Source organism: Diabrotica virgifera, chromosome 1, assembly GCF_917563875.1.
Source record: "Diabrotica virgifera virgifera chromosome 1, PGI_DIABVI_V3a".
In the NCBI taxonomy this organism is placed as follows: domain Eukaryota; kingdom Metazoa; phylum Arthropoda; class Insecta; order Coleoptera; family Chrysomelidae; genus Diabrotica; species Diabrotica virgifera.
Window position 1 is genome coordinate 197056790 of NC_065443.1, and position 13578 is coordinate 197070367.

General features: G+C 33.2%; 1 protein-coding gene across 5 annotated transcripts in view; it reads left to right on the forward strand.

Annotated features, from left to right (window-relative positions):
• LOC114331875 (protein transport protein Sec31A) overlaps nucleotides 1–13578 on the forward strand; it is a 115791-nt gene that overhangs the window by 50195 nt on the left and 52018 nt on the right. For 4 of the 5 annotated variants that reach the window (XM_028281557.2, XM_050646251.1, XM_028281556.2 and 1 more), the window contains exons 14-16: nucleotides 7717–8035; nucleotides 10229–10393; nucleotides 11081–11481. In XM_028281557.2, the coding sequence (XP_028137358.2) occupies nucleotides 7717–8035; nucleotides 10229–10393; nucleotides 11081–11481 (885 nt within the window). The remainder of the gene's footprint in view (nucleotides 1–7716; nucleotides 8036–10228; nucleotides 10394–11080; nucleotides 11482–13578) is intronic. The other variant, XM_050646258.1, reaches the window with a different exon arrangement.

Here is a 13578-nt window from a genome sequence, read left to right on the forward strand (position 1 = left end):
GAAAAGCATTGAATTAGGGACCGTTATCGCTTCGACGAAATAAATATTTGAAGTGAAACTTATTTAGGGATGTTGTGCACTTTTTCGATGTACAAAGTATTAAATTAGCGACCGTCATCGCTTCGATGAAATCAATTTTTGAAGTGGAAACTTCTTGAGGGACGTTGTGCACTTTTTGGATGGGGAAAATATTATATTAGCGAACCTTCATCGCTTCGACGAAATAAATTTTTGAAGTGCAAACTTCTTGAAGGACGTTGTGCACTTTTTTGATAAGGAAAAATTATTAAATTAGCGACCGTCATCGCTTCGACGAAATAAATTTTTTAAGTGAAAACTTTTATAGGGACGTTGTGCACTTTTTGTATGGAGGAAAAGTATTGAATCAGGATCGTAATCGCTTCGACGAAATAAATATTTGAAGTGAAACTTATTTATGGACGTTGTGCACTTTTTCGATGTAAAAAAGTATTAAATTAGCGACCATCATCGCTTCGACGAAATAAATATTTGAAGTGAAAACTTCTTGAGGGACGTTGTGCACGTTTTGGATGGGGAAAAAGTAGTAAATTAGCGACCGTTATCGCTTCGACGAAATAAATTTTTGAATTGAAAATTTCTTTAGGGACGTTGTGCACTTCTTGGATGGGGAAAAAGTATTGAATTTGCGACCGTCATCACTTCGCTGAAATAAATTTTGCACATATATAAATTATGTGTATGTATACATAAATAGTATAGGGCATACGCATCGCGTATATCGTATATGGTGTAGGTATAGCACTTCTTTTAGGATGGGATAAAAGCATTGAGCTCGTAATTTATATACTATAAGAAGTTTTCAATTCTGTCGGCACTCCCACGAGTGCCTGTAATTTTTTTTTAAATGGGAAAGTACATCATGTGATAGCTCATTTAAAAGCGTTTGAAATACTGATTACAAAAATGTATAATACTTTAATCCTTTTTAAGAGCGTAGGCGCAAAATTTCGACCGAATTGTTTTTAAACGCTTTCATTTTTTTCGAATCCTGAGAAAACTAATAAGTATTTTTGAAAAATTTAAACGCAGAATAAAAGATTACATTATTACCGAGGACTGAAAGTCCCTTAGAATAAACAAAAATTTCTTTTAAATGATATATTTAAAATTAAAAATCCGACTAAATTTTTTTTCACCCCTGTGATTTATTAAAATAATCATTATAGAAGTTATCAGGGACTTTTGCCCCTTGATAATACTGTAATATTTCAATCTGCGTTTAAATTTTTCAAAAATACTTATTAGTTTTCTCAGGATTCGAAAAAAAATGAATACATTTCAAAATAATTCGACCGAAATTTTGCGCCTACGGTCTCAAAAATGATTAAAGTATTATACATTTTTGTAATGAGTCTTTCAAAAGCTTTTAAATGAGGTGTCACATGATGTACTTTCCCATTTAAAAAAATCAAAGTCATCACTGTCACCTGAAGAGGAACGGCGTAAAGTTCGAAACATTGATGCTATAATATACTATGATTATTTTAAAAATCGACCTGTCCGAGCCTTTTGCTTATGTGCTAAAAACAAATAAGTTAGTAAGGGGGTGGGGTAACACTTATTCCAGCGCACTGTATATCATAAGATATATGATCCAAATTGATTTCTCCAAATTTAAAAAAATACAAGGTGCGCGGTTAATTGTGTGCACATAGTACTCTCACTTTGATTTCTAGTCTGTTCATCACCTGTGTCTAACTGATTAGCCGTCAAAACTGCGATAATACAATCTTAGACTAGTCTTAATAAAGTTATTTCATTTCCTTCTCCGCTTTTGTTGATAAAGACTCTTTTCCATTTTACGATAGTCTGTGTAGATATTCTTTGGAGTTTTAGCTATTTTTCCACGTTTTCCTTTTCTTTCTTTACTTCCAGCTGAGTATTTTAGGGCCAGTGTTCTTTCCACATGTTTCAAACACCTGAGTCCTAACTGTCTGACCAACTGCAGGCTTCATATACAACTCCTAAATTTTTTTGTACTATGACGTTTAAATGTATTTTTTACTTCACAAAATATTCACCGAAATAAAGGGCTGTACTTAGGTAATAGGCTATTGATTATATTCAAAATAAGATAGCTAAAAGGAACTACAACGTTAACGGGGTTTTATTACTTCATATGGTCAATGGACATCTATATATGAAAAAACCGCGGAGTGCTACCATTTAAAGGGGTGCGTTTTTGAGAAATGGGTGAATTAGTCCCTGGGCACAGGTTACATTAGGGTGAGTTCTAAGCACTTTTGGTACAAACATATCTACATAAAAATTGTTCCTGGTTAAATTTCCTATCTGAATATCACTATTTATAGTCAATGATACTTTTTTTACAAAAATATATTCTAAGGAAAAAGCACAAGGAATCCCAAAAGAAAGACATTTTGTTTTTTGTCCCATAACTTTTGTGCACGAGGATATAGGTATAGACATTGCTTTAAATAAAAAAAACCTACATATCTCTTCTTTAAAATGTTGTTTAGTAGAAGTAATTAGGATTTATAGTTTTCGAAATATGATTTTTCAAAGTTCGCCACTCACAGCAATTTTGGGCAATTTTTCTTGTTATTTCGCAAATATTGTTCTGTAACTTTTTTCTACGTAACTTTAGGTATATGCAATGGTACACGTAATAGGAATAGAAATCAGTTATCTTTACAGTGGTCTGCTGTATAACGTTGTACGACTTTTTTTAACGAGATTATGGTTTTTCATGGTTTTATACTTTTAACGATTTTTTATAATATAATATAAAAATAAAATAATATTATTACCTATATAATATATTATATAAGTATTATATAATATTATATATATAGTATAGTATATACAGGGTGTAACAAAAATACAGGTCATAAATTATACCACATATTCTGGGAACAAAAATAGTTCGATTGAACCTAACTTACCTTGGTACAAATGTGCACACAAAAAAAGTTACAGCTCTTTGAAGTTACAAAATGAAAATCGATTTTTTCTAATATATCGAAAACTATTCGAGATTTTTTATTGAAAATGGACATGTGGTATACTTATGGCAGGAAAATCTTTAGAAAAAATTGTAGTGAAATTTGTGCACCCCATAAAAATTTTATGGGGGTTTTGTTCCCTTAAACCCCCCCCAAACTTTTGCGTACGTTCCAATTCAATTATTATTGTGGTGCCATAAGTTAAACACATTACTTCTAGAACTTTTTTGCCTCCTAGTACTTTCTCGAAAAACCAGTTTTTATCGAGATATTTTGAATATTTGTTCAATTCACCACATATTTGTAATATGCTTACGTAGACTATAAGAGACCTGGTCAGGTAATACCATGAAAATTTACATTTTTAGGTATGTTTTGAACCAATTTAAAAAAGAAGCCGCATCTCGATAAAAGATACCTTATCGAAAAAACAGTAAGAGGCAAAAAAGTTTTAGAAACACTGTGTTTAATAAATAGTACCACAATAATAGTTTAAATGGAACGTATACAAATATTTGGGGGGTTTAAAGGAACAAAACCCCCATAAAATTTTTAGGTAAACATATTAAAAAAGAAGCTGCATCTCGATAAAAACTAGATTGTCGAAAAAATACTAAGAGACAAAAAAGTTTTAAAAATATTGTCTTTAACTAATTGTACCACAATAATAATTTAATTAGAACGTACGCAAAAGTTTGGGGGGGTTTTAGGGAACAAGACCCCCATAAAATATTTATGGGTTGCATAAATTTCACTATAATTTTTTCTAAAGATTTTCCTGCCATAAGTATACCACATGTCCATTTTCAATAAAAAATCTCGAATAGTTGTCGATATATTGGAAAAATTGATTTTCATTTTGTAACTTCAAAGGGCTGTAACTTTTTTTATGTGCATATTTGTACTAAGGTAAGTTAGGTTAAATCGATCTATTTTTGGTCCCAGAATACGTGATTTAATTTATGACCTGTATTTTTGTTACACCCTGTATAATATTATATTATATATTATATAATATCTACCTAATATAAAAAAAATATTATTTTGTACATTTTTTACGATTATTTTTGAAATTTCTCATAATAACTTTTTTCTTCTACATTTAGGTATATAATATATTATACACTGTGTCCGTAAACTATGGAACAAATTCTTTTTTAGCTAAACAGAGCATTTTAAGAAATAATCCTGAAACACGTCGATTTTTGATTTTAATTTACCGTATTTTAAAACAATATTCTAATATACAGGGTGAATTACTTTCGAGTAATGACGTCACCGTCATTTTTTTTAAATGGAACACCCCCATTTTGTCTCAATTTTCGGATTACTCTAGCTGAGCTGATTCCAAAAATGTATCACATGTTGATTCAAATTGGTACAGGGTGGACAAAAATACAATAGATTTGTGTGTGTTCATACAGTAACGCGTTAGTTAAATTAACAATATTTTCGAAAATACTTATTTTATTTTTGATATTTTAATTATATTTTAATTTTAATTAATTTTTGATATTGTTTAGTTGAATATTTTAATTTAATATCAAAAATTAATTAAACTTTAATAATATGAGCATACACAAAACTATTGTATTTTTGTCCACCCTGTACCAATTTGAATCAATATGTGATACATTTTTGGAATCAGCTCAGCTAGAGTAATCCGAAAATGGAGACAAAATGGGGGTGTTCCATTTAAAAAAAATGACGGTGACGTCATTACTCGAAAGTAATTCACCCTGTATATTAGAATATTATTTTAAAACACCGTAAATTAAAATCAAAAATCGACGTGTTTCAGGATTATTTCTTAAAATGCTCTGTTTAGCTAAAAAAGAATTTGTTCCATACTTCACGGACACAGTGTATAATAAAAAAAGCTTATTTTGTTTACTTTAAAATGGTGTATTACAAAAAATTCTGAGATTATTTTTGAATAAGATATTTATTATTTTTCAAAATGTAATAAGTACTTGCAACGACTTTTGATTTTAGGATTATTTTTTAAATTTCTCATTATAACTTTTTTTCTTGTACATGAATATACTATACAGGGTGTAACAAAAATACAGGTCATAAATTTAATCGCATATTCTGGGACCAAAAATAGTTCGATTGAACCAAACTTACCTTAGTACAAAGGTGCACATAAAAAAAGTTACAGCCCTTTGAAGTTACAAAATGAAAATCGATTTTTTCCAATATATCGAAACCTATTAGAGATATTTTATTGAAAATAGACATGTGGCATTCTAATATTAGTAGTATCTTAAGAAAAAATTATAGTGAAATTTGAACACCCCATAAAAATTTTATGGGGGTTTTGTCCCTTTAAACCCCCCTAAACTTTTGTGTCCGTTCCAATTTAATTATTATTGTAGTACCATTAATTAAACACAATATTTTAAAAACGTTTTTGCCTCTTAGTACTTTTTCGAAATGTCAGTTTTTATCGAGATATTTTGAATATTTTTCAAATCCACCACATATTTGTATATAACTAAGTACGATTATGGAGACTTGGTAATAATATGAAAATTTATTTATGATTTACAATTTTAGGTATATTTTGAACCATATTAAAAAAGAAGTAATATCTCGATGAAAAGTGCCTTCTCGAAAAAATACAAAGAGGCAAAAAAGTTTTAAAAACACTATGTTTAACTAATGGTACCGCAGTAAAATTTTAATTGGAACATACACAAACATTTGGGGGGTTTAAAGGAACAAAACCCCCATAAAATTTTTATGTAAACATATTAAAAAGAAGCCACAACTCAATAAAAACTGCCTTATCAAAAAAATACTGAGGCAAAAAAGTTTTAGAAATATTGAATTTGACTAATGGTACCACAATAATAATTTAATTGCAACGTACACAATAGTTTGGGGGGGTCTAAGGGGACAAAACCCCCATAAAATTTTTATGGGGTGCACAAATTTCACTATAATTCTTTTTTAAGATGTTCCTGCCATAATGATGCCACACGTCCATTTTCAATAAAAAATCTGTAATAATTTTCGATATATTCGAAAAAATCGATTTTCATTTTGTAACTTCTAAGGGCTGTAACTTTATGTGCATATTTGTACTAAGGTAAATTAGGTTCATTCGAACTATTTTTGGTCTCAGAATATGTGATTTAATTTATGACCTGTATTTTCGTTACACCCTGTATATTGTTCAATAAAGAGGGCTTACTTTCTGTTCTTTAAAATGGTGTATCATGTATATTTCAATAATGGAAACCGAGTGATTCTTTGATATTTTTTTACCAGTATTATTTAAAATTATTTCTTTTACAAAAATTACATAAACATTAGTCTTAGAAACATCACTTTAGTAAAAATTATTTAAACGTTGACATTTAAAAAAATTTCAAAATCAAAGTCCATCTCTTCGTTAGCATTAGCTTCAATATCTTCCTCTGACACCTCAGTTATCTTAGAGTTCCCACAATTAGTACCCATGCACATGCACCCTTTGCAGAATATTGAACACCTAATTCCTATCTTCCTACAACCGCAGTTTTTTGTACATCCTTTGGTACATTTACATGCTATTTTTTCAAGCAAAGCTTGTGGTGCAGGAGCTTTGACAGTAAATATTGGAATTAATCCATATTTTGAAGTTTGACCGGCCGAGTCAAGTGGATCAAAAGTATTACCTATAAAAAATAAGATTTAATCATAACACATAAAAAAGTTATAATGCGAAATTTAAAAAATAAACCTAAAATCAAAAATCGTTGCAAGTACTTATTACATTTTGAAAAAGCATATCTTATTCAAAAATAATCCTAGAATTTTTTATAATACACCATTTTAAAGTAAACAGAATAAGCTTTCTTTTTTATTATAAATATAATATATACCTAAATGTAGAAAAAAAAGTTAGAATGGGAAATTAAAAAAATAATCGTAAAAAATATAAAAACTCGTTAAAAGTATAAAATCTTGAAAAAGATAACCTCTTTAAAAGAAGTCGTAGAACATTATACAATAGAATGAATAGAACATTTTTTTAAAGGTAATTGATTTCTATTTCTCTTACATGTACCATTGCATATGCCTAAAGTTACGTAGAAAAAAGTTACAGAACAATATTTGCGAAATAACAAGGAAAATTGCCCAAAATTGCTGTGAGTGGTGAACTTTGAAAAATCATATATCGAAAACTGTAAATCCTAATGACCTCTACCAAACATCATTTTAAAGAGAATGTATGTAAGTTTTTTTCTGTAACGAAATGTCTATACCTATATCCACGTGGACAAAAGTTATGGGACAAAAAACAAAATTTCTTTCTTTTGGGTTTCTTTGTGCTTTTTCTTTTGAATATTTATTTTTGTAAAAAAAAAGAATCTTTGACTTTAAAAAGTTATATTTAGATAGGAAATTTAACCAGGAACAATTTTTATGTAGACGTGTTTATACCAAAAGTGCATAGAACTCTAATGTAACCTGTGCCCAGGGACTAATTCACCCATTTCTCAAAAACGCACCCCTTTAAATGGTAGCACTCCGCGGTTTTTTCATATATAGAGATTCATTGACCATATGAAATAATAAAACCCCGTTAACGTTGTAGTTCCTTTCTATAGTACATCATCAATAGCCTATAAACACAATTGTATTGCAACCTAACCAGGTTTTATAACTATTTTTATAATTTATGTATCATCCTATATATAGTTATCTTTTTCAGGTATCTGGTGCTTTGGCAGACCTTCTCTCGCACTACTCTTCTTTATTGGCGTCCCAAGGCGAATTATCAACGGCAATAGCTTACTTAGGAAACTCTACCAATGAAAAAGTATCAACATTACGCGATCGACTGCAAGTAGCCCTTGGAGTAAAGCAAGTTCTCGCCCAAGATCCTAGACAACCGAATCGCAGAGGAAGTCATCGCACTTCTTTATCCACCATTGGTAACAATAGTTTTGCAAATACGAATCCGTTTCAACCACCACAAAGTAGTTTTGGAGCACCTGCTCAGCCTGCACCTGTACCCGCACCTGTTCCAAGTCAGTTTTAGTTTTTTTTTACATAGCTCCTATGCTTTTGAACTGCTTTTTTCTTTAGAAATATTGGGTGCGTTCGGACGACCACGGCGGCTGACTATCAGCACAAAGCGGCTTAGTGGTTGCATCCAGCGCTAATAGGGAAAGCTTAGTAAATCTCTCAGCAGCTGACTGCCTGCGATGTCGTCTGAACGCTACCGCTTACTCAGCTGTCCAGCCGCTGTGGTCGTCCGAACGCATCCATTCGCTAATGTTAATGAGTAAAATAATAAGAAAGATGAAGTTTTTCAATCCTAAAAGCAACATTAATAATATTGAAAATATTAAAAATATTACTAAAAGATTTTTAAATTGAAAAACTTATTGGCACATTTTCCTGGTGACACCTCCAAGGCTTCTACAATTTGCAAGCCAAATGTATGCTGCAGTGAAGACAAAGGGAAGGAATTCTACACTATGCAATTCACATCCCCCGTCTGCAGCTTGGTAAAGTTCCAACGGAAAATGCACCTAGTTACTCTACGGAGTAATACGAATATAAAATAAAAATGTATACCATTTTTATTATTCAGTTTGCAATGCGAAGGCAAAACAATCTTACTTTTCAATTAGAATAAGGAGTGCAATCCAGCTCTCTGAACCGCGATTTTCGATTCTTATTGGAATCTCATCGGAGAGAGCGCAGGCTTGTTCTCCATATCCTAACTGACCAGCACCGAGAGCTTTTCCCACACATTGCAACTGAAACAAATAGGGTAGGTGACTAGCGGTAGGTGACTATTTGTTTCAGTTGCAATGTGTAGGAAAAGCTCTCGGTGCTGGTCAGTTAGGATATGGAGAACAAGCCTGCGCTCTCTCCGATGAGATTCCAATAAGAATCGAAAATCGCGATTCAGAGAGCTGGATTGCACTCCGTATTCTAATTGAAAAGTAAGATTGTTTAGCCTTCGCATTGCAACTGAATAATACAAATGGTATACATTTTTATTTTAAAATAATAAGCTTTTTCAATTGAAACACATCTTTGGTCAGGTTAGCCTTGGAAACAGTTGTAATCACTCAACTGACGTTCTGAAATGTTAGTTATATTTGTAAACGTCACACTGATCAGTTCCTATCATTTGTATTTGACTGCGATTTTAAGTATTGTGACTTAAAAATGCCGTTTGTTGCTAAAAATATTCTTTTTCTTCTTTTTGTATAGACATGACTCTGTCTGTTTTTTCAATGTGCCTCTAGTAAGTTATCGTTCCATCGTTTTCGTTGTCTTCCAACTGATCGTCTTTCTATTGGGAAACCGTCTTTCGCTGTCCTTACTACTATATTTGTTGTTATTCGGCTTATGTGGTCATTCCATTCTATTCTTCTGTTTCTTACCCAGTTATTAATGTTGTCCACCTTGCATTTCCGTCGTATATCTGTACTTCTAGCTCTGTCCCATAAAGTCTTACTATAGATTTTTCGAAGGGTTTTCATCTCCGCTGTTTCGAGCAATATTTTCGTCCTCTCAGTGTCGGGTCGTGTTTCTGCCGCGTAGTCATTATTGGTCTGATGACTGTTTTGTAAATTCTGGCTTTCATTTCTTTTCCGATATTTCTATTTCTCCATATTATGTCATTCAGGCAACCTGCGGCTCTGTTTGCTCTATTCACTTGATCTTCCACGTCTGTTTGGAGCCTTTCGTAGCTAGATAGTGTGATGCCTAGATATTTAAACTCCATCACTTGTTCTATTATGTGACCCTCCAGCTCCAGCTATAACCAAAAAGGACCCTTGCTCATAGAGTTTACAGAACTTAGAGTGCATATTATAGAAAACCTGTGTATTGAAACTTTAAACAAGGTTCGTCAAGCAATATGACGAAAACGTCCAGAAAAGCTCGCATGTGGTGTCATTCCTCTGCACGACAATGCTCGGCTTTATGTCGCCAAAGTAGTGAAAGGAAATCTACAAGAAAATAAATGGAGCATTCACCCTATAGTCCCGATTTATCGCTCTACGATTTGTTTGCTACCGAAAATGGAATTAGAAGGTAATCGTTTTAAGGTCGACGAAGAAATACAAAATGTATTAAAAGAATTCTTCGAGCTCAGCCACAAGAATTCTTTAATCAGTTATCGAACAATGGAATGTGCCTTAATTATAATGATAATTATTTGTGGATAAGTTTGTATCTATTTTTCTGACTTTTTTTAGGTTACAACCAGTTCAACACAGGATTGCCTAATCCATCAATAAACAATCAGCCATGGCAACCACAACCCACGCAGTGTTTCCCTCAACCACCAAAGGCGTTTTCTCCAGCCCCTCAAGCGCCACCTTCTCATCCGCCTAGACCTACCAGTGTTGGGTCCAACCAAGGTAAGTAGACATACTACTTTTACTACAAAAACACGCTTACGTCAGTCAATATTTCTGACGTCAGAGCATTACCAAAACATTAGAATATGAGTTTCCATCATGACCATATTTCTTGTACAATGAGAAGCTAGGCATCATTACTTGTCAGCGATAATTTTCTTTGTTTTTGATTTTTGTACAAATAATATCTATAATAATTAGTTATTCTAATGAATGATGTCAATCGCCTTTCATTCTTCTTCTTAAGGTGCCTTCTCCAATACTAAAGGTTGTTGATAACTACAGAAAATTGCTCTCTATCTTGAGCGGTCCTTAGTATCGAATGTGTCCATGCCTGTCCAGTCGCTTACGTTCTTCCGCCAGGAGCATTTTCTTCTTCCTGGACCTCTTCCTTCCACTTTCCCTTCTATTATGAGTCGTAAAAAGTTGTAAATATGTTCTAGATAACTTGTTTTTCTGTACATAACATTAACTTTTATATCTTTCAGTTTGAATGTTCAATGTGTTTGTATTGTATGGTTGTACGGTTGCTACGGACGACGAGCGTAAAAGCAAACTTTACGCGCTAGAGCAATAAAGTGACGGTACTCAGTAAACGTCAACTTTTCGTTGCCATTGACAAGCGAAAAAGTCTTCTTTATCAAGTAATTGTAGAAAAATATATTTAAATACTGTCCTTTTTTGTAGGTGGCTCAGGTTTACCATCGAGAAAATACGTACTGGATCCATCGGTATCTTCAAATCCCTACGGCTCTCCCCCAAACCAATACGTTCCACCTCCAATTCATTCCTTCCAGCAAAATAACGCCTTCCAGTCTAACCCCTACGCACCGCCATCCGTAAATTCGTCGCAGCTTCCACCACTAAACAACTCGTCGATGCTAAATCCAGTCGAAGTTCCTTCTAATTCCAGTTTCAATCTAACACCGTTGGTGCCTGCCCAACCAAGCTACGGAGGATCTAATCTATCACTTCCACCTACAGACATTGCCCAAGAAGCGACTACTACAACGACCCCCAGATATAGTAGTGCACCTTCTGGATGGAACGATCCGCCTCCTCCTCTTCACAAGCCTCTAAAGCAACAAGTAAGTTAAATATTTTATAATTAAAATTGTAATTATACTGGAAGACAGCCGAACTCTATGAAAATACAACATTAATAAATACACTGGGGAACAATTTGAAACACAATTTCTGTTGTTACATTTTTTAGCTGTTTTGATAGAATTAGGTATCCTGGTTTCAAAACTGTTTGTAGTTTTCTTCTATCACGTCACGTTCGTTTTCTATATGGGTGGAGGGAATGACGCGCTGATAACTGCAACTAGTCTAGACTTGCTTGTTTCTGTTCAGTTACGTCTGTTATACTGTGGTGAAACGTTGTGTGTCGGTTAGTAGTATTTAGTATTTCGTTACTGAAGTGCATAGAACTACTTAGTGTGAACGTTTCCGTATGGCTACCTTTGCTCCTACACGTCGTAAGTTCGAAAACAGCCCCGATTAGTTTTGTTATATATGTGTGGCAGTTTTACCATTCCTAATTAAAGGACAAACATCAGTACATTTGTCAGACAAGCATATTTTGCCTATTTAAAGTGAAACTTGGTGATCAAGATAGAGCATGGGCACCTCATAAAGTGAGACATGGGCCTCAGTTTAAAAAGTTGACGTGATAGACAAAATCTAAGGTTATTCTCAGATTCAGACGCCAAAAATTAGTGAAAAACAAGTGTCAGATCTAACTCAACAAAAAATGTGTTCCCCAATGATATTTATAAATTAAAATAATCCAGTCGGGTTAGGCGAAAAAGTCTTACTTTGCATGGCGAGAAGCCCGAAATTTAAAGAAGCCCGAAAGAAAAAATTATTGAAGCATAAAAAATATATTAGCTGACATGAAACTTAAACTACAGACAGACAAATTCAACCCAATGAACACGACAGTTAGGAAAATTAAGAGAACTTATTGCACATAAATTATTGTCTATGTCTCTTATGTAGTGTTTGGATTTATCTTTTTTATGTCTTTTGGTTGGTCTTTCATCTGAAGTTCCCCCAAGGAAAATGACCAGATTCGCCACTGCTAATGAAGCGCCTTCATAAAACTGAGGAACAACCATAACAGGTACTGCTAGAGCCGCACAAGCGTTCTCACGTTTTCACACGTGCAGAATATAAACCTGATCTCAGAAACAGCACCATTTGATTTTCAAAAAAAAAAAACGGTGAATCATAATTTAAAAATGAAGAACCACGGCACAAGCACTTACTGCATCGACAATACCTAAAATATCACGTTATTACATACAAATTCTGCATATTATATAGAAGTCCTTTTAAGATTTTTTTAGAAAAAAATCATCAAATACAACGAGTTATGGCACAATTTGCAAAAACTACTGTTTCGTTGATCTAATGTTTTATAGACGCACTCTATTCTGCATGCGTGAAAACGTGAGATGTTTTGCGCTTTAGTAGCAGTGGCGGAATATTTGCCTTGGGGGGAGAGGACTTCCAATAAAACACCAACCAAGAGATAAAATAAATAAGCCCAAACTGCATAAAAGACATAGATAACTTATATGCAATAAGTTTCTTAATTTTCTGTAATAAGACTATCGTGTTTATTGGGTTGAATTTGTCTGTCTGTAGTTTGTTTCATGTCAGCTAATATATTTTCTATGTTTCAAGCAATTTTTTCCTTAATTCTGGAGCGTGTTGCGGGGGGAATTTTCCTATTCCCTTGTAGCTCCCTCGCTGTTCAGTAGTTTTCTAAAGATAAGGCGAAACTGCAGCTATGCTGGTATTGAATAAGTATGAAGCATTCATGAAATTATGAAAATTGTTGTGTCTCTCTAGCAGCATATTTTCCATCGCACTTCTTCAGTTTTCTGAGGACTTTTCGGAAGTTTTCTAAGACTAAACTACGATGCATCTATTTTTGACCACGAATTCATATGTAACACGCAAATATGCGTGAAGAAAATGAGTCTCTCTTGTTTCAATAATAAATATTTTTGTTCACTTGACTGTGAATTAGTACACTTAATCGGGGCCACTTTTTCATAAGGAGTGTTGCGGGGTCCTTTATATTGGAACCAGTCAGCCACAATAAGTACAAATCTTGGAGATGAACCGATGGAAGCGATCCAGATTCTGCGAGGCGTTAGACAAGGATGTAT